Source organism: Mya arenaria, chromosome 2 (assembly GCF_026914265.1).
Source record: "Mya arenaria isolate MELC-2E11 chromosome 2, ASM2691426v1".
In the NCBI taxonomy this organism is placed as follows: domain Eukaryota; kingdom Metazoa; phylum Mollusca; class Bivalvia; order Myida; family Myidae; genus Mya; species Mya arenaria.
The window spans coordinates 60,307,852-60,331,450 of record NC_069123.1 but is presented as its reverse complement, the minus strand read 5'-3'; the positions used below and the strand labels follow the sequence as shown (position 1 = coordinate 60,331,450).

Sequence of the window (23,599 nt, the reverse complement as noted above, 5' to 3'; positions counted from 1 at the left end):
AAGGGGTCCATTTTATCTGGCAATTCACTTCCCCACCAATGAAAAAAAAAACACAACAACAACAACAACAAAATGACAATGTATATTTCCAATCTTTTAATATCAAATAAGCATCATTTTAAAAACAAAAATGAGTACAACGATACCTCTTTTACAAATTTGGTACAGGTCTCCAGTATGTCGGAGTTGACCATTTGTGATCTGTTGATGGTCGACGAGGAGAAAGATTTGACCGCATATCGCGGCGACTATCTATTTTGGCGGCAGATCCGTATTGATGGGGGCAGCAATTTTTCTCCGCATTATGACGCTGCTGGTCGTTGTTTACGAAATGTAAATGTACGGCGTTCCAATGAGGCGGTTGTCCATCGTGCAAAAGCTTTAATTTTAAAAGGCTTCCTTGGCTGAGATTTTAAGAGCAGACTGAAATGATGTTTTTAAATATTTTAAGAGTGATTTCTTTAAATGTTAAACACATCAAAAAACTCAAATCTTCAGCATTAAGTTGAAATATGTCAGATTTAACTTGCCTTTTCAATTGTGTCGTCACAAGTCTGGTATGAAGGTTAAAGGCATGTCTAGTATCATGTTCTAAAACATCATCCTCGTCATCAGTATTCATTTACATTATCTGAGCATTCCGAAAAACGTTTTGTTGACCATATTATATATAATGTGTATCTGGTCTGGTCTTTGCTTTTATCCCCTGTAAGACCATTTCAACGTTTCTTGTAAATTGTCTTCACTATCTCTGTCGCTTGATCTAGTGACACTTGGAAAGAATGTTTGACATTGCACTAACCGATGTTGCAAACATTCCATCAGCAAATAATACTTTACCTCAGGAGCTCTGGACTCAAGGACTTTCCTTTACAACCAGGTGTACTTGTCAACAAGTGGCCAAAGGCAGCTTACTGGAAATGGACTGAGTTTCACGCTATATAAGCCTCCAGATCATCAGTAATTACTGAATCATGTTCATGTATGCCACCCAAAATATGTGGTTTTTATTTTAACTACACGTTTTGTCATATCACTCTACTTGATTGCAGTTTGATAATAAACCTATCGGTTATCATGGCATGATGATGGTAGCATTTTTTATACATATTGACAACGTTTGTTGCGAGTCGTATACACTACGTGTACCCACATGCTCTGTTAAAAGGCTAGTGCAAAATCATGGACCATCTAAAATGCCGCCTCGCTTCAATGACCGATGTATGTCATCGTACTGCACCGTATTATGTGCTTCCTAAATTGAATGCATAAGTTAACTGACATGTGTATGTATTCCTTATCATGACGAAGCATGTTGTTAGAACTATACATTAGTAATAGTTTGTTGGGCATAGACTGATAACAAATAAAATCAAAACGCTAGTTTACATCTGTTTTGGCTGTAGATCGCTAGACCTGCAGACTAGTCACGATATCTCAGAATTTACCATCGGAATATCGACATAATTATTATATTTAACTTTTGACGATTTAATGCGCGCACGAGCGTATAAACCACTACTTAATTCATATTATACTATTCTACAATTAAAATCAAAGCACGTAAAGTGACGAGTAAAGTCATGTTATGCCGAATTGGACGGAAATTATGTGGATATTTCTCTCAGTAACTTTGCCTGGACAGAGAGATTTGAGGCCCCAAAAAGAGCACCCGGCAAACTATTGACCTATCTCACATGTATTTTAAGCATATCCTTAGAAGACAATATTGCCTCAAATCGTTCTGTACATCTGACCGAGCAAAACATTCTCTATGACCTACACCATGGTTTTCGAAAAAAAAGCGCTCATGCGAGACTCAACTTATCGAGCTGACCGACGATCTTGTAAGAATCACTTCCTCAGGCAATCAAACAGGCTTAATCTTTTTTGACTTCAGCAAAGCTTTTGACAAGGTAAACATTTTATCAGAAATCCGTATATACTCCATGGCCAGATCCTAGAGTCAGTTTCATGTGCTAAATATTTTGGTGTTGATATTATCAGCAGATCTCAGCTAGAACACTCATATTTCAAGAATTACCACCAATGGAAATAATACTCTCAACTTCATTTAAAGAAATATAAAAACAGAAAGCGCAGAACTTTAGCTTACAAAACCCGTGTCCGTCCAAAGTTAGAATATGCAAGCACAATTTGGCACCCACACACAAATTCAAACACCAATAAAATTGAAATGTTTCAACGTCGGGCTATTCGTTAGGTTAAACATGACTTCTCTCCCCTCTCCAGTGTTACAACCATGCAGGAATGACGTCACCATTACGTCATATGTACTTCCGTTGTGTGGAAAATTCTCAATAAAAAAAATGTTCTTATGATTGATAGACATGTTTTCACATGCTCAATACACTGTAAATCAAAACTATCATTATTCCTGAAACTTTTATACCTTAAGTATCTATTCTTGCTTGATTTATCATTTAGAGTAGAGATTAAAGCATAAACCGCTACCCTATAGTTGAAAGGTCATTTTGGAAGAACTGTCATGGCGGACGGTGCCATTTTTAGAGTTTGTTTTTCAAGTGGAGTGATTTTTCTTAGGAATAACTTGACCCCCCCCCCCTTTTTATTGGCTTAAAATGTAATTTAAAGCTTGTACTTTAAGAATATATGTGGTTATCATAGCCTGCATTCGCTCAAAATGCCTTTAAATATTGTCTAAAAATTATAATTTTACATTGAATTATATAGGGAAAAACAATGGTGGTGTGTAACCTGCAGGAAAGTCTTGGATGGTGCTCAATCGACGACGTACACTAGATTCACGACTTGTAATATTTTACAACATATACCAGCGTCATGTTGCTTTTACTCTGCCATCCTTTATTCAAGCACCAATGAGAGTAACCAGACTAATGCACCCACTATGTTTAAGACAAATTCAAGTCAATACTGGCTATCTAAAACTTTCACTCTATCCTCACTCGGTTGTACTTTGGAACAGTTTGCCAAATCATATTGTCACTATCCCAACCCCTGACGCATTTAATGTGATTGTGGCAACTATTAAACATACGATAAGCGATGTTTTTTTTTTATTTTTTTACCAGTTCACCAATCACTTTTGGTCATGTTACTTAAGTTGAGTTTTCTTTTTATACTCCAATTCTCACTGTTCTGATGTTGATTTGCTTCATCAGTGTTTTATTTTTTACTTTTCACTAACAAGCCGGCGGGCACCGTTTATGTCAGTAACACTCGGAAGATGAGTTGGCATTAGTCGGAGATAAATAGAAGTATTTTCGAAGGGATTCATGAGCACGAAAAAAGTATGTTTATAGGTTCATGTTAATGTGTTTTAAATTACATGACTACACATGTACTCATAAAACGTACCTGGTCAAAAACCTTTTAACGCTTTAAGCGCTTTGATTAACATTTTAAGAATGATTTATCTTCAAGTGATTTAAAATAATTGCGATCATTTGCCTGTCTGATTGCTATCTTGAAAGCTCAAACTTCAATGGCAGAATATCAATTTTATTTTGTTTTATATTATGTTATTAATGTTAAAGCTTTCCTAAGCATGTAATGAGAACTGCGCAGTTCTTTTGAATTCTCAATTCAATTGTCATTTATCAGGGAACCCAACTTTTCTATTAATAGAAATAGGTAATAGATCGTATAATAAGTAACACTTGGGAAAATACAAAATGACTATTTATAGATGATAAGCGTGTCTGTCTTCTGCTTTGATTACATGCAGAAGACGTTAGTGTTTGATCTTGTCAATTCAATTTATGTTTTAAAAAAAGTTATGAAATGTGAAAAAGGAGAGATCAAACGGACAAGGCGAAATGCAATTAAAGCAACTGGAAAGTGAAAGCGAAAGATTACGTACCTAGTTAAGGTAAGACTTAAGATATCTTAAGAGTTTTAGTTTAAACTCGATTCAAGTTTTGAACGAAACCTCTGTACATCCACCAACATCGTAGTAATCATCCGTTGTTTAAGTGTTTTGTTTACTTGAAACTACTTTAATCTGATTTAAATAGTTTGTTTTTATACACACATTGCTTTTTTTTGTCGCCAACATTGATGGCTCATTTCTGAACATAATACCAAAATTCTCCATACATCGAAATTAGACTTCTGGATGCACAAGCCGGGTACTTATACTAGTGCTTGCCATGAAGCCTAATAAATTCAGGAATTAGAGCAAACTCGGAAAGAAATTAACCAGTACAGGGCTTACGGGCTTGTGGTATTTTCGGCCACTGATTCTTTGCTCATAGACTTAAACTAAACGGAACCTTCACAGCGTCCCAACTTAAATAATGTTTGTGGAATTTTAAGTGAGGGACATGTTCAGTGCGGAACAAAATGGCGGATTCTTTGGGTATTTTTAAATTTTCGAAGTTGTTTTTATCTGATAAGGTCGGAGACCATACGTTTAAGCTCCTCTCGGTTATTAACCTATGTCTATACAGGCCTTAAAGGGTTATTAGATATATAAACTGAACGGTTATTTGTTTAAATTAACGGTGAATAGAAAATTGCGTGACTTGAATCTGTGTTTTTAGCAAAAATAAATACACCGTTCTTAGACATATTACAGCTAAATAATTAACGCGTGTTTGCGTCTTTTTCTTAACGATGGCGTGTGCACTTACTATGGCTAATTTTGCTATGCTTAAACACCTTAAATGTTTGCTGTGGAAGTTTTATGCAGTTTTTGTTCGATGCAAAATTAGAATTACCCGCTTGTTTGCGTAGTAATTAGTGTAAATAAGACACGAGCTGTAACAAATGTTAATAATCACAACAAAAGGCAGTATGTTACCAAAATATAAGTATGTTCATTTTTAACTTTGTCCGAAAATGGCTCTACCAAAACATGTGCACGGACGTCATATGTATTTGTTATGCCAAATTACCTACCCGTTCTAGAAATATTCGGTGATGTAAAAAAAAATTGGAGACTGAACTGAAACAGTACAGTGATGAAATTAACAAAACTATTCTATTTTAATATTGCATGTTGTTATATGACGTATGTCGAACTTCGTTAGAAGTCGAACTGTACCGGTAGTTTAAAATAGCGTGCACCTCTAAATATAGATGCACCTCTATAATATCGAAGGGTGTTGATGCAAAAATTACATCTTGAATTCTGACTTTTACATCTTGCTTCATTCCATCCTTTGTTCTAGCTTCGTGAAAGTATCCAGACGTGTTGGTCTAAAGTGACATTCAACGTTTTCATATTCATAAATGTGCATTGTTTTTTTCTGAATTATGTGCAAGTCAATTATCACTTTATTTATCAATTAAAGATATAATCGTGTTAATAATATTTTAGCTTTTTATTCTAGCTACAATGTATTTTAAAGCTTACTTCCTGGCCCACTTTCTTTACAAGCTTAGTTTTCCAATGCTGAAACATAGCAAGCTTCAGGACGATTTCCAGTCTTATTCAGCACGCATGACGATTGTCTCATATTATTACAACAGGTGTCGCTACTCTTTTAGTGTCGGTAATTTCTGTCCGTTTATAAAAAAAACATATTCGTAACGCAAGCGGAACACCTTGGCCATTATCCATCGCTGAATCCCGAATCTTGCCGGAGATGGCCCAGTTGTTGCGAATGGCTCCCGTTGGTAACACAAAACGAAGCTGTTTTGATTGCTGCTTCGTGACATGTTATGAAGTGCTTGCGTACATGCATTGTTCGGAATTATCAATCAATTAAACCTGTAATACGCAAATTTTCCATCTATTTCCTATCCATGCTGAGAAGGTCAAGAGTTCCTATATTATAAAGAGTTAGGAGTTAAAAAGCACATATATGAAGAGTTCGAATATAATACAAGTGTATTTGTCAGGTTAATTGCATAGGACGCGAGACGTTCGTATTCGGGTAACACATTCCATTTTGTTTTGGTTATAAGCATTCGATGCAACTCGTGTCTGACTAACACTTATATTAACGCACACGAGTTGATTATTCTGATTCCGCTCAAAACAAAATATGCATAGAAATTCCCACGGCAAACATAAGAGGCGTTTAAAAATAAAAACTGGCCATCGTATCCATGTTAAGTGCACAAGCCGTCGTTAAGAAAAACATGAAAAAACTCGATACCAATTTAGCTAAATTGGGTCCGATGGCGGTATATCTTTTCTAAAACCAAAGTTTCAGGTCAAACAAGTTCCTATTTAAACATTATTTTAGCTTATACACATGTACATTCAATAACTTCTTGTTGAGGCCTCTAGAAACATAAGTTAAAATCCCCGAAAGGTCTCCGGATAGGCAAATTCTTATTACGATAACAGTGATATAAACCTACTTAACAGGTCAAAACATCTTTCGAAAATACAAAAAAAATCCAAAGAATCCGCCTGTTTTGTTCCACACTGAACATGACCCTCACTTAAAATTCCGCAAAAATAATTACGTTTGACTCCCTGTTGCCACGTCCAAGTGATATTTGCATTTTCACTATTTTGATAGGTATGATACTTGACCATTATAATGAATTAGTGAAAAATAGTATCTTCTTATTGTCAAATTCTGCTCAATGTTGTGGCATCGTGTCGAAAGCCTGTCTAAATAAGAAAACACACACAAAACACACACAAATAAAATCATATTTAAAAACCGCCAAACTTAAGCTAAGTGATGCAATTATATTAAGAGTGTGTTTTTATTACAGGAGAATAAACAAACATTCACAGTTTAAATAAACTAAAGAAAATAAATTGATTCGAAGGAAAACATAAAAACAAAAGCCTTGCTCTTTGAAAGAAACTATAAAGCCAACATAACACGTCTACTTCTGGCTTGAAACATGTGACTCAAGAAAGATATCAATATAATTTCCTTTAAATCATAATGACGAAAACTCAATGTACAGAACACTCAATGAACCAAAAATGTATCACAAAATTATTACATTAAAGCTGCAGTCTCAGATTTACCGGTTTTTTTAAACTTTTTTTATTTTTTTTGTCTTGGGATGAGCAAATTTTTGCATAAATATCTGCAAACCAGTGATAAAAACTGCTGACAAAAGATCAGATCGCAGATTATCATATTTCCATTCCAAAATTAATGTTTTATGGCTAAAACCGTTACTATCGGTTTAAGAAAAACGCATAAAACATCAATTTTTGAACTTAAATATAAAAGTCTGCAATCTAGTGTTTTGTCAGCAGTCTTATATGACTGGTTTACATGAGTTTTCGCATAAATTGGCTCGTTCCAAGACAAATAAATAGAAAAAGTTGTTAAAATGGTAAATCTGTGAGAGTTCAGTTTTAAAAAAAGGAACAACCACAAATACACAATTGCCGACGAAACTCGTTGTTTTCGGAAGGATATAAAGAAATGATACAAATTTATCACTGTCGATATTCTTAAATTCATAGTATTTTGGCAGAAACCAACTCTCTTAAAATTCCCCTTGGAAAAAAGACATGTCGAGTTGAGTAATTTTAAGTAATTTTGATAAAATCAAAATTTGTTTGTTAGAAGACACAAGTTGTTTAAAAATACGGGCTGATAATTGTCATGCTTCGGTTTTAAATTATTTGCCTTTAGTGTTGTTTTTTAATTTAACCATTTTTACAAGCTTTAAATCGACATAAAAGTATTGCTCCTTTGATAACGACAAAATGGATTAAACTAAATAAAAAATAAGCGTAGCATTGCATTAAACAACAGCAATGTGTTTCCATTGTTTTAGAAATGTACCTTACTGAAAGGACGGGACAAATTATCATAAAATGGGTGCGTTTAAAATTCCGTTGAGTATAATTATTTGTATTATGACATAGTAAGTTCTGTTTTACGAACAGTCTTTAGAATACAGCCTTCATGTTCAACCAATGAAATTGCAGATAGGCAATCATAAAGTACTAGGCTTATAAATCATCAAGAACTTAAAAATTCGCGAGTGTTTAAAAGTCCGCCCACTGCCATTCATCCAATACAGTCTCCCTGCTGTATTCTACGTTAGTTAGATGACCTGAAGTAATAACTGAATGATAAGGAAGGACTACACTCTCTCTCTGCCGATTTTTATTCGTTAAGATCTTACTTCATGTCATCTAGCTATTACTTAGTTAGATTAAAGTAAATTCTTCCTCTTCTTCTTCATCTCTTTCTTCTTTCTTCTTCTTCTTCTCTTCTTCTTCTTCATTCCTCTCTTCTTCTTCTTTCTTCTTCTTCTATTCTTCTTCTTAGTTTAAACATATTTTTATTACAACGATTGTGAAACAAGTTATTACAACATTATATAAATCACTCTCGTTGGCACGATTATACGCGAAAGCGTGGTCTTGTGTTGTGGTGGAAACCGGAGAACCCGGAGAAAAGCCACTTGTCCGGCTTTGTGACCACAAACCAAACTCACATGCGCCCATGCCGGGAATCGAACTCGGGCCGCCTAGGTGCTAAACGAGTGCGCTAACCATTGCGCCACACGCTAACCGGACAACCATAGCTTTCTTCTTCTTCTTCTTCTAAAAAAACATGCTTTATCTCAAAATGAAATGTTGAACAATTGTCGCCTCTGAGACTGAGTGCAGTTCCAACACGTGTTGTTTGAGTGTAACTGGGGCAGTCTTATCACCGCACGTATCGTACGATCGCTTTTCTGAGTCTTTATCACATCTATTTCGAAAAGACGTTCATTTGTCATTTTATGCAAACACATACTTGAATATTGAAATGAAATTCTTGGTCTTACATTTTGTCGTATAAACATTGATAGAATTGTCATATACCGTCAATAAGTACGCGCTCAAAAACATTTTAGCTCGATTTGGTGAGACATTGTTTCGCAGGAAAGCGTTTTTTTTCTTTTTGCGTTTGTCAAATTTGTGTTCAAATTTGATGGATTTCTTTTAATTGTATGGCGAAAAGTAGAAGCGTTCACTTTAAAATACTTTTCTTTTATTTTTTTTCCAAAACAAGTAAGTGCGTTTAATCATAATTTCGGTGTGGGCTAATAAATGAAGGATTAGCACTAAACAATATATTAACCCGCATTACGTACAGGTCCGCTATGAAGTTTCGCATTGCTGGATCCATTTTAGCACCTGCTGTATATTGTAGAATAATTACACCTCAACAAGTACATTTTCAACATAAAATACCTGTTTTTCCTCAACTTCAGTTTATGTCTTTCCTGTACGCAAGGAGGTTTTTATAGAGGGAAAACGACATTAAACATGCAATGAACCCGTGTCGTATTTTTGATCTCTGGTCTAGTATTATCCTGATAAATGTATGCAAAGTTGGATTTGTTTCAAGATTTTATTGCAATTTTGAAAACTTTATGAGGGTCATGTAACACTGATAACCATCTGGCGAAGTGGGAACCCACTCTTGTATTATGAAATGCACACGGTAACACGCAACTTGATAGCCATGTTTGCAATAATACGTATAAAGGTATGTATTTATCTTTAAAATGTGCCATTGTCAAAACACAATGTTAAACAGTAGATATTTGAATTTAAGAAAGAGCGAGAAGAAAAGAAAACGAAATAGAATAAAAAGCAGATAGCAGAAAACAAATGTCACTATTATCTTCGAATATGCCTTTCGACAAATACATTCATTCTATTAGAGCGGTCGATAGGTACATAATTAATAAACACACCGCAGGTATTAACATAGGCTATGGTATAGTAGATAGTATCTGTCTCTCCCAGCGGAATTTTTCACACTCATGTTTTTTCTGAAAAAGACCATGTCTACTGACCTTTTTGCAATGTTCTACCACTTGGACAATGGGGCGTCAATGATATATTTAATGTATTATAGTTTACTCACTGAGAACGAAATGCCTTACCTGATGGTGTGTACATGCCATTTAAGTATGATACAATACGTTACAAATACATTTGTACAACACTTTTGTATCCAGGCCGCTAGGCCGCTAACTTCGCGCCGCTAGGTTGCTTATTTGACGTACATTACTTTTGTTCAACACTAAAACGTTCATCATCATTACTAGAAAATATCATATATAGAAAGTCCTTTATACGTTTGAAGTTATGTGCAATTTTGACTGCAATTGTTTGTTGTTGCTATTGTTGTTGTTCTTGTTGGTGTTTTTTTTTGTTTTTCTTAAATTTTACAGCATGAAATGTACAAAATCCATTAAATTAACCAGAGATGTTTTATAATTTTGAGTGCCTGTGGGTTGTAGAAGCTCTAGTACCCATTTTTCATTCATATACTGTCGTGAATACAGTAGTTTTATTTGACATAATGGTCTTCGATCACAAAAGATAAACACAAAGTGAACTATACTTTTTTGAACTATGCTGTCTTGTTTTTAATTATATAGTTAAGTAATTAAGACGTATTTAGGGAAAGCCATTAGCCATTAGTTTTAATTTTGAAATAATTCATGAATGCTAGGTTTACGCTGAGCAATTCAAAAACATTAAAAACAAGAATTTTCCTTTTTTAAATCTTTGATCATTTAATATTATAAACTTTTCTTACAATTGACAAGCAGTATATTTGTTTTTAAAACATTAAATCAATGTAAAACCTTATATAATATTGAAACAATAGACCAAATGATCAGTTTCTGGCTGGTAACCTTTACGAAGAAATCCTTTCATTGTGTTGAAAGTGCTGTGATATTTCGCATGTATTGCGTTCCGGTATTAAGACATTTTTTTTAAAATATTTTAAAATTCAAAGCCTTTTTGACAATGATCAAAATACTACAAACTAGTTGATAGTACTTGAACCAATTTGACACACATGATAATTAAAGTGTATATCTTGATAACTAGTACTTGTGATCACAATCATGTACCAATATCTCTAAATAGCCATTCATACTATCATTGTTCTCGTGTTTTAGTCATAAAGGGCAGTGGATCTGATTTCCTACTGAATAGGTAATAATGAAGCCTTTTGAAAGCTGGTCGTGATTTGGATATATTTTAAACAATGGTAAAATAGAGTTATTATATCTTGTATTCATAAATATGTACGCTTCATATGAACACAAACTGCTTTTGCGTATTATGTTCTCCTTTTTTCAACAAAAAAATGTTGAAATGATTATTAGTTTAAGTTAATCTTCACTAAACCATAATAATGCCATAACGACATTACGTGTGTAAGAATTCCACTCCATGATTTACTCTATAATTTACTTTTGGTTTCTACGTGTACGCCAAAAGCTAATGAATGTGTCCTCCATTGCTGTTCAAGCAAGCCACAATGAAGCATCATACCTAACTGGCGACGTTTTTCACTACAAGTTCTTATAATAGTTGTATTATGTTATTTAAGTTGCGGTTTGCCTTTTTATACAGATTCATTCTTGATCCCCAAAAAGCGAACACGATATATGTCTACTCGTTTGAAGCAGATATTTAACCCTATTGAATTCACTGAGAATGCAAAGGCGGTAACACATACGAATGATTGCAGTGATGACTTAGTGTACATAGATTGCGGTTTTTTGGAAGCTTAATGTAGTATAATTGATGTTAAAAGTCGTTTTGAGGACCAGAACACATGTTTAAACAAATATTTATTTTTTTTAATTAGTGTTGAGGTTCAATATTAAACAAGCATTATACATATATCTGTTGCAACATGAGAAACTGAAATAAGGAGTTAAGCAAACTTTATAAAGGAAGATTTTATCAGAATTCTTATCAAAAAAGCATTTTAATGTTTTAGGAAATGTCTTCAAACAAAATGTTTTTTTTAAATAGTCAGTACTCCCCAATCAACTTGAGGCGTTGTTGTTATTGCAGCTATTTTAAGAAAGATATTTGCATTTTTGTAAACAGGAAATGAAATTTAATCCACTATTTCTCATCATTTTCTTGAATATATTTCTTATTTTGAAAATAGATCATCGTGAACTCACAAGACATTGTTGAGTAGGTAGTCCTGGGCATTTGGACACAAAAACAGTTATATTGTCAACAGACTTTTCCGAAAAACTGCAAATGCTTTTTGGTCCAAAATATGATAAAACTTTCTTTCGTTAAATTTAGAATACTCCACATTACCCCAAAACATGTCGAAAACATGAAATTTGGAACGTTTTAATTGCATGGCCTTCCCCACCCACTTTTGCACTGTTGAAGGCCCTTAACAATCATCTGAACTTGACGACAAACGGATACACGTGTGGGCAACTTGACAACTGTTTGCTATCGTGCTCTTGATAGTGACAATGTATTTCCTATTATTTGGAGTCAAATGGAGTCATTATTGAGTCAAATGGATGGTGTTTATAGAACTTCTTAAGTGATTTCCTTACTTAAGCCACTTTCCTGATTTAAGTACGTTAATGTTCATAATTAATAACTTAATAACTTCTGGAATACTTGATATTCAAAGACTTTATAGAAAATATAAATTGTATGTTAAAACACTTATACATTTTTTTTAAATTTTGATAATGAATGTTTAAAAGAAAATATGCAAATGTTAAGAGTATGTTGGATGTTACTAGTTGTCGCTAGCCACTCTGTGTTGGTATCGTAGCACCCGTTCTATTGAACAACGAGATCGGTTCACACATCCGGTTAAATTATGAAAATGAATACTTTTGAGATACTATCAAAAAATATAACCAACTATCGTAAGACCTTTTAGGTCTTTTTCAGTTCGTGACGGAAAGGGTATTCGTACACTCAATTGCAGAAAACGGCTGCTACCAAGAAATGGCGGGAAATGAGAAAACAACATTTCGTGAGTGGAGTAGAACATGTTATGGTGAGTTAAATTTAAATAAATACATTTCTTCTATCTAACTGAACAAGTAAGTTGCATACGTATATACATGTATGAGCCACTTTCAAAAGACATATACAAAACAAACTCAGAATATAGAAGGCAAACCGTCACTTTCTCAAATTTGAGGGGATGGTCATTTCTTTTACATACATGTCGGTATTTTTGCAATGCAATTAAAAACGATTAAGGTCGTGACGTCAGCCTTCGACTACACTAAGACGCTCTAAAGTACGATGAATCAATCTTCTCACTTTCTAACCTCATGATACAAGACCTTTGTAAAAAAGACATGTAGTTCTTAGGAATAAACACATATCCATTAACGTCGGTGAAAGGCTGCAGATCGGCATACTGTGGAACATGCAGCACACTTAGTTAGTAAAAATGATGTGACCTCATATTCCTTTTGTTTTTTATTAAGCGAGAATTGTATCTGAGTTCATATCAGTGTTTGTGAAAACTAGCTTTTCCAAGCATTTACGACGCTGCCCGGGTGACAATGTAATATACACTAGCCAGACGTTTGCATGACATAGAAAAAACAATAGTTTGCTTAATTCGTTTGCAACAAACCGATCGTGTCAAAGATCGCCGGACATTCGACATTTCTTGAGTCACGAACGCAGGCGAGCTTAGTCCGAGGGTGAGTTCGAGAGTTGATATAAATAACATTGATACGCGCTCACATCAAGGAATGGCACAACATTCATTATAACTTCGTACGCCAACACGTTCGATCCATGCGCGGTCTCGTCGTCCCTTACTTTATCGGAAGGGGTGGCCATACATGATATTATACAGAACCTCTCAAAACTCCTGGAACATGAATCATAATGTACAATTTGTTACCAAACATCATCATATTCCTATTCAGAATAATACACAAAGTTAGCAAAAACACTCTTTTGCAACTGATTGTAGATCAACACAGTTACGCACGTCCGGGACAAACACCCGCGAATGTTCGTAAGTGATAAACATTTGCAAGTGGTTTTATCTTGTTGAGAAAACTCTCGACAGGCCTTTTATTAATGATTTCCTTATTCTATGATTAAATGGACTTGTAAATAAAGTCGTTGATACACTTGTGGTGGAAAGCTGTGAACTTTGGAGCAAGTTTGATATAAAAATAAAATTCAATTTAAAAAAGAACGTCGTTTCTTTCGGTATCAACTTAACGATTGACTTTCGTGCCTATAGCACCGGGAGCAGGGTGATTGTGTACGTTGTCCGCGTTTTGTTCTTGATCTTCACGTGCGAACTCTTCATAAGAGACCCGTATCCTTGTCCAATGACCTCGTTCTGTTGCTTGTATAGAGTGTTCTTTCCTCCGACGGACGAGGTTCGAAGGGGGTATGTGGTCGGTCGGTCGGTCCGTTGCAATTTTCCTTGTCCGGAACGCAACATGGAATTTATTAAAACGTTATACAATGATATAACATAATGGACGAAGTGCAGTGTTCAGGAACCATGAGTTTATTTAAGCTACTTACACGAACTATTGCCCTTTGTGTCTTTTTCTTACCCAGACCATAACTTAAACGCTTCCAGATGGGATTTAATAAAACTTCAAACAATAGTTAAGAACAATTGGAGAAATTTTAAGTGCAGTGTATACTTATCAGCAACTGACAGAGTTATTGCCCTTTGCTGTATTTCTGTTGTCAAACTTTTGTCCCGGCAATAACTTTCAAACTACTGTATGGAATGTTTTTACACTTCATACAATGGCAACTCGCAAAGCGACTGAATAACAATCATAACTCTAGTTTAACTATGTACAGAGTTAGTGCCCTTTGTTACTTTTTTCTTGTCTAAAGCAATACTTGAGAACTACTGGATAGCATTTAGTAAAACTTGATGGTAAAACACAATGACAGAAAGTGCAGTATTGAAGAACCATGACTTAATTTCAGCTAATTACAGAATTATTGTCGTTTGTTATTTTTTTCTTGTCCGGAGCATAACTTGAAAACAACTGGATATAATGAAATTTACCATCATGCCATGATAAAGCACAAAGAGGGGAAGTGCAGTGAAAAATAACAATAACCCTGTTAAAGCTTAGTACAGAGTTGTTGTCCTTTGTTTGTTTTTCTTGTCCGGATCGTTTTTTGAACAGTACTGGATGGAATACAACTGAATAATTCTTAATATTTCATTGCCATTTCATATTAGGTTGACGTTCGGGGTTAGAAATCACATTTAGTGATAGCTTAAGTTTTAGAAACAAAGTGAATAGAAGCGAACACAATGGTTATAATGCAGTTCATTCAAAATGGAAAATATAAAAAATTGATTATTATTTTTACCATAAAATACGTGTGTAGTTAAACCCGAATGTTTTAAGCGATAAGCCACGTAAAAATGTAAAACAAATATGTTTTTCTATCGCTGGATTATGTTGCTTACAAAGGAGGAGTTATCCTATCATAGGTGAGAGCTGTTTCACGCACTTTTTATCTCTTACTGTAACAGAGTTCAAAAAGGATGTAAACCTTGGTACACCATTTCTGTTCTTCATACTAAATAATAATGATTAAAAAAACCACTAAATTAAAACAAAAATATTGTTATTTACAGTGTTGTTCACAAGTGGACCAAAACTAATAGGTTTAAATCTATTTCATTGATGTTTGAATAAAAATCATATCTTGTGCTATAGTCTACATTCCCAGAACATAGCGTTTTTGGGAACACTACGTTGAGCGTTTCGTTACATGGAAAAAGGAGATTTCTGCCAAACTATTTGGATATATTCCGCCGCAGGACAAGAGACAAAAAAAATATAATTTATATTAGACATGTTAACGCTTATTCTAAAATTTATGTGTGGTGTTATTAAAGCATTTGATATGACCAAATAAATACATCGTCCAGGCAATAGCTATCATCTACAAAGATAAACATGTTGCTGATAAAAACACTTCACATGCATCGGTCCCACATCGTATCAAACAGAATATATAACCGTGTTGATAATACTTGATAGAGGTTGATGTACTGTTTAATCCTGTATACTTTTATCGAGCTGGAATCCCATAGCTACCGTAAGAATGATCACGGTGATAATGATTGATGTATTCAACTGTGTTAAATCGGAGTAAGCATTTCATCAGTTTCACCAGCAATCACTTGATAAGCCTTTTATTGGATTGGTTATTAATCAACATATTAAAATGATATAAACAGCACGAATCCGGTCTAAAAATAATCAGCACACATTTATGTATACACTCTAGTCGAACACGACCTCCGGATCAAAACTCAATACTAATAACACTTTTTTATAAGATACCTCGGTACTGTTCTAGTTTTAATCACTAAGATGAGTTTTTCTTATTTTGTAAGTTTATAGTCTTTTTTTAAAGTTTACTTTACCTGCAATCCAGTTGTACATTCTTATTTTCTTCTGGCTTGACGACGATAAGTAAACTCACTCTCAAATTAAATTTATTTTTTGAGAGTAAGCAAAAAGGCAAACACCATTTGTTGTCATTTCACGTTCCCATCAATTTAAATTTATCACCTTGAAAATTCCACAACCCGTCTATCCGAATTTTTCTATAGGAATCACTGATATCTGTCTGTCCATGAATGTCCTGAATGTCTGAATTCAATTCAATAAACATGAACACTTAGCAAGTAGAACGAGTGTTTTTACTCAAATAAACCCATACCTCGTATTATTGATGTCAACCTGTATGAACAGTCGCTGTTTTTCAAGTAAATTCAATTTTGCCGCTTCCTTTGTTTTTTGAATGTCAACGCAGAATAAAAAAACGCCGCCCTAACGGTCCACACTTGTTTTCAAACACTAGCATATCTTCCTGAACTGCGTTCGCGTTTGCCTCCCTTTTAAGATTTTAATAATACATTTGTGCAAGCAGATCAATAAATTTTGATTATTTTGTCAAGACATTATTTCACAGTCGCCAAATTTGTTTTTAAGGCGAAATTTGAATTCACGTGCGAACATTATATACGGGCCGCAAAATGATACAGTAATCGATAATCGGCCCGGGCTGCAAAACTGATAATCGCTGAGTCATTCAAATAATTGCGGAAACCCTGTACAAATGTGTAACCATATATAGTAATATATGTATTAAAACGTAATAATACACATGTTTCTATAAATAGTAACATTTTACTAAGAAATTCGTTCCCGCAATAATGATTATCGTCTCCACCCGTGATATTATCACTGCACGGCAGGGCGATTATGGCATAATTGCCTGACGAAAACAAAAACGTGAACACTGACGTCATTTTCACGAAAATAAAATGGCCGCCGTATACTCGGTAGGCAAACATTTCAACATTAAAAGCTTTAAAGGGATTAAAATGGAACTATCGGTGCAATAATAGTGAAATTAGTTTAACCAATAAGGACACCTTCCGTGTTTCTGTAACGAGTACAGTCGTGTTACCCTTAGCGGATCAGTATGGAAACAATGCAGCGCATTGAACAAACGTTCAGCATTATTGGATTAAAGTGTTTACAGTAGAAAAGAAAAATATTTTCTCTTTTGATTGACATAAAATAATTCAATTTTAGTGCAGAAACATATTAACTGACCGTTGTTTACTTGTACGAGTAAATTAGGCATTAGCGAATCAATTGTACCAATAACGGATCACGTGACATTCCGATATTGGGGGGTGTCTCAAGAAAGGTTTTAGCTTTCAAAATTGACAATCAGATTGTTAATCTTTTCTGTTGAACTATATTTAGTCCCTCTTTTATGCAATATACAGGTGATATCATGATAGGATGCTTCTTTGGTGATCCGTTTCACGTCAAGTCCGTAGAGATCGCATATATGTATTTAAAGATATCCGATTTGTTGTAATTATTTCAACAATTTCCTGCTTAAAGCTTTTGGACCTTTTATCACTGATCAAAATTATGTGAACGTATATAAATAATAACTGTGTTTGCATGTACTAGTAAATCTGTTAAATTTTCATGATTTACCATGCTTAGAATAAACTCTTTCTGATTGAGATAATTTATTTTTATTTAAAAATAATTTGACAATGATTAAGTATCCCGAGTCATTAAATCACAGAATATCACTAAGTATTCAAGAATAAAACCACTGACATTATAAAAAGTAAAATATAAACAAATATATAAAAACACATAACGGTTGACCAGATATTCTGACCACCTAGGTGTTGATGCACCAGTCAATTGTAACAACGCCCCCCCCCCCCCCATGTCCTGGGAAAAGCAGGGACTTCGATTTTCGATCCAGCCATGCCCGAGTTAAATCCAGCGTCCAGCGTGCACGCACCGTTGGTAAAATCCCCGCCCAATGCCAGGGACCCTAGATTAGGCCCATTCCCCGCTATTTTGGCGCGAAGATAAAACCACCGCATTCACCCAGCACTGCAGGGCCACTTGGAAGGTAAAAACACGGCCCATTTCCCCGCCTATTCCCGGTATACCCTGGGGTGGGGGTGGGGGGGTTACAATTGACTGGTGCATAATATTATGGTACTACTTATGCAATGATATGAAGTAACAGGATAAAAGGGTTAGAAATAGTATAAGATAAACCTAATACTTTATCCTTGACAAATTACACAGATATCATGATAACCTTGAATGTACAAGCATGATGGCAAAAGACACAACAATTTGAATCAAGATTCAAACTACTTTGAGTATAAAAAATTGCACATTAAAAAAAACAAACACTCCTTATGATTTGCCACACTTTATTTCATTATTAAAGAAGTGCATTTTACAGACCATGAACGATTTCATTAAATCCATTCTGCGCTGGGTCATTTCACTTAGACATTCGGCCATGCCTTTTTCCTCAGCAGATGAAGACAGTTTCCGGCCCCTTGATCTTTTTGATGTGCACTTCCCCTGAATAATTCCTGCCTATAAAGAAACACATAAGAGACCCTATATTCTTTAGCTGCTTTCCTTAGTATAAGCTTTTCATTGCATACACTGTATAATGCTGGACGAACATTAGACGCTTTCTCTGGGACATTTTTTCCCCGGATACTTCTTTGATATGGTTTTGGCTGACTTTTACGCTGGGCTCCTACATAAAGATGCACCACACCGTCGATTGGGATCCACATTCTGCAGTACAATATGAATTTTATGTTTTGAGAAAACATTACCTTGTTTTATAACAGAAAAAAACTTTGAAAATAAAGCAGGTACCATTAAGATTAATTTTGAATGATATATTATAAGTTCACCCTGTTACAATATGATAATGTTAATATGATGTTCTGTTCCAGACTAAGATGATTTCTAACCTCCACCAACTCTTTTCAAAAAATAATGTTGTCAACTTGGACCCAATTCAATCTTCATTCTTTTCATCTGTGAAACACAAGTGATATTTTTAAAAACAATCACAAACTGCATGGTAAACACTCATAGAAGTTGCAATTTCATGTACATTAAAACACAGGCGTCTTAAATGTTGAATAATAGCAATGAGCAAGACGCCTGTGATTCAGTCTTCAACTCATCCACGGCACCCCTGCTTATATTAAAATAACCTGTATGATATCATATACGCTGGGGTGCCGAGAATGTCTTCAGCTGTAAATCCTGCAAACTGGATTTAGAGACTTAAAATGATACTAATAAAATAATGTATAAGGTATTTGTTATATTTCATTTCACGTTGGGATTTCTTTTCTGCTTTTTGAAATTTGTCATGTCCCATACAGTACTGTTTATACATCATTTTGATGTAGAAAAAAAAGTAAAAATAAATGAAACTAAATTAGAGATATGTTTCATAATTCATATTTAAATCATAATTAAAGAAATATTAGTACTCAGCAATGTTTGTGTAAAATTTGGAAATGACAAAATGTTACAAATTCACTGTTTTGAAAGAACCCCTCAGACTCACTGCAAAAACAAAATGGCGATCCGCTACTGGTTAATTACCCACACTTAACTATTATCGCCAAATTCAAACAACGTATTTATGAAATAAAATAATGTAAGGCATTTCTAAGAGGTTATATATTGGCCTTTCATAAAATGTATAAATTGTTCACTTACACATTGTAGTTGGACGAAAAGTTCTCGGAAAAAGCACATGTTGCAATCAAAACAAGGCTGGAACAACTGGGTCACGTAAACAGTTGCATCAATCGTTCGTGTGATACAGATTATTTTGAAGTCCGATAAAAAACAATATTTATTGTGATTTTCACTTATACTTTAAAGTGCATAACTGCAAAATTTCATAAAAAAATATAATGAAATAAATTTGATAGCGTGTCTTCAACAAGACAGTGACCCGCTAATGGTTGTGATCCGCTAAGGGTAACTTGACTGTATTACCCGAAAACGTACCGGATGTTTACAGTGAGACAAGGAATCACACTCAGCCGATGTAAAACAGGAAATATTTGAAAAATGAAAAAATTGCAGGCTTATTCTGAAAACACGTACGAAAAGGTTTGCTATTTTGAATTCCAGTCAATCGTTATTTTTCAAAGCTAATGCCATTCAAAACCATTTTGCTATATCTCAGTTTTGAGACCTTCAGACTAGATTCTAAATATACTGGTATGACATATCCTTCATTAATCCACATAATCATCTTTTTAAATCCATTTGAAATCATTGACCAATGACCTCGAGCAATTATTCCTTCCACTGGGGCAATAATCAACCAAAAGCCATGGTCAACCATGTATTATTCTATAAATAAAGTTGAATTTTAATAACGCACTTTTTAATTACATGACGTCATTTAACATCGCGTTATAATACTGGAATACGCTCGTGTTGTTTGCGATGTGTACATTGATTGCATACTTATGATGGTATATCATTATAAAAATCGATTTCCACATTGATAAGATCCTTGAGTTCTAACTGGAAACGAACAAACAGAAGGGTCTTTTAAATATATAGGCTAGTTTTAATGCTACTTTCGATTTTGTAAATCATGTATGATAAACGCACCAATGAAATATCGCCAAGTTTTAAACTTCCCCTTTCGTTTTTCATGTGCTTAACAAGAAGAACGGATTTCCCCTTTTACTTCCGTTGATTGTGTTACGTTATTCTATTTTTGTGTTGGTAAGTCTTAAACAGTAGTAACTATGAATCGTTAGCCATTAAAGAGGACATTTATTGGATATAATAAAGTGTACATCCAGATGTAAACAATGAAGTGCTTTTCGGGTAAGGAGGAACCAAGTGTTGTACATGACATTGTTAAATACATAGACTTTGGGTTTAATGAATTTCATATACACCATAAAACCTACACCATCCGAGTATGGGCGTATATTCAATGTTTTAACCAACATATCAAAGCTTGAATAAAACGTAGTTCACCTAAATGGCTGTCAACGAGTCTTCCTCGTTTAAAGGTTTAATTATTATTTAAATATGTTAACTGTACTGTTTTGGGGCATACAATTGTATATTTAAAATTTATACACCATCACATGCTGTCAAGATATGGGCTTGTTCCTGTTATCTTGACTAGACTTCGATTTCAGTGATTAGGAGCAACAGGTTCAAACCCATTATTGAAGCTGCTCTCCACTCATGAAAGCAGTAGGAAGTGTTGTATTACCCTAAATTCATTGTTCCAATCTACTATCTTGTATCACCTAAAGCATTTACCATCTTTTTCCGAAACGCAATATCACAGATTGAATTCTTATTTTTCACATGCTCTACCTACTTCTGGTGTGATATAACCGTCACGTACTTTTTCTTTATTACACCTGTGTAGTAAATCATTACTTTATGTCAGTTTGTGGAATTCAGCTCATCACCTGCGCAGTTGAAACAGGTAGGGCGTTTTTGTTGTTAAAACCGGAAAAAAAACATGTGTGATTTCTAACCTGAAACCTGTCATCATATAATACACGAATTTATTCAACACGTTCACGAAATTTGTAAGTAAGATCGCCCCATCGGCTCGCATAGCTAATATTTTTCATGAATACGTTTAATCAATTACGTTTAAAGGACGAGTCGTGTCGGATTTACAAAAAATACAAAATCGTGTAAAACAACAATACACATGTACTTATCTAGCAAATGGGACTAAGTATAAGTACATGCCTGATTTGCTGTACGAAAAATACCGAGCCATGTTAAAATTAAGGACACGTACCACGTTGAAGTTTAACCTTTATTTAGCCATAAATTGAACAAAGAAAAGAATACTATGATCAAAGCAAGAACATCTTTTCAACAAGAATGACTTAAAATTACTCGGAAATAAATACATAATTATATAAGTTAACTACAGAACAGCTCAAAAGTGGTCAAAGCAACAGGTGATAAAAATCGGGTTCAAAGAAACATATTCCACTTAACTATGAGGTTAAAAATAACATGTCATCTTAATAATGACATTGGAAAAAAAAGTTCAACAGAACGGATTTGCCTACTGTATTTGGTGTTCAAGACTAATGCACAACAAAATCAAATTCAATTTAAGCTGGTAAAAATAACATAGACTAGTATCTAAATACCATATACATGAATACAGATAAAGCGCTTTGTGAGACAATGAATGAGTGACCGCACAGTGATGATATGTCCATATGTACACTATTAAAGATCTTACAACCTTTTACAATCTTCAACCTCTGTAACGAACTTCGCGTTATCTCCCTTTTGTCTGTTGATAAGATAGAGGTGTTGTGTTCTAGTTGGAGCGAGTTAAACACGATATAGCAGTATAGCAGAATGTCTAGTGCATTAAAACAGCAGTAAGACAACAGCAGTAAGCTTGGAAACTAAATAGTTAAAACACACATGGATATCGGTCGACGTGCATACACATACATATTCGAAACTCCTGCGTACGGGACGGGTGACAGTAGCGAGGTAGCCCCGATGGACTTACGGACGAGACAAATGGGTGAACTACTGTTTTATTATCCTTGAATACGAACAAAGATATAAAAAAGGGATTTTCTACACAATTCATTTTCATATTGAAATTAACACATTCCAGAATTTGTATTATCAATGAAATGGCTTTTGGCACATTTAAGGACAGTTGCTTACAGGTGTTCCAAGACCCGAGATGGAATACGATATTTGCGAGCATTGCATAAAAATGACGATTAGCACGATATGTGGGTACTGGTCAAGTTTCATATACAAAACACGGTTATTTTTTCACATTTTTGATGCTTGTATTTCTTCAACCACGTGTTGGACTTGTTAATGAATTGATCGATCTACATGCATACATGAATGATGATAATCCTTATTCATAATTGGTATTGATTGCAACGATCGATGTTTCACATAATTAATTAATTACTATTATGGACTGCAAACCCTTCTGTACCTGCATCGTTGTGTCAATAACTCCTCTTTCGGTACATATCATTGCTGCTGTTGAATGTTTCATCATTGAACTTGCGATTGACTGGTCGTTTAATTAACAGATATCAAAATAGCTACACACTATAGTTTCGTTAAATGGCGACTATATGTTATCATTTTGGAGTAATTTAGACCATTGACCTCAATAAAACGGAAATACATACTTATATTCTTGTTAGGTTTACGGAAGTGCTCAAGGATGTATTAAAACTATGCTTAAGTCTGTGTTTATTTGTTCTGAATATACAGTATTTTCTCGTAGATGTGTGAATACCACCAACGCTTCCATCATCACCACCAACGTCACCACCACATACAAGAACAAGTGTTACTTTTTAAGCCAATTCATTTGCTAAAGCTCCTACACTAATGAATCCATTATCATTCCTACACTAGTGAATCCATTATCATTCCAAGTCATGTACATGCATTTATATTACAAAACTAATTAATT

At 34.4% G+C, this 23,599-nt stretch overlaps 1 protein-coding gene across 2 annotated transcripts in view; it reads left to right on the top strand.

The window, feature by feature from the left end:
* The first annotated feature begins 3,715 nt into the window (after window positions 1–3,715).
* The window catches only part of LOC128203716 (uncharacterized), a 31,837-nt gene continuing 11,953 nt past the window's right edge, over window positions 3,716–23,599 (top strand). The window contains exons 1-2 of one of the 2 annotated variants that reach the window (XM_052905245.1): window positions 3,716–3,874; window positions 12,638–12,746. In XM_052905245.1, coding sequence (XP_052761205.1) covers window positions 12,695–12,746 — 52 coding nt within the window. In that variant the 5' untranslated portion in view covers window positions 3,716–3,874; window positions 12,638–12,694. Of the gene's footprint in view, window positions 3,875–12,637; window positions 12,747–20,865; window positions 20,965–23,599 lie in introns of those variants that run through there. The other variant, XM_052905257.1, reaches the window with a different exon arrangement.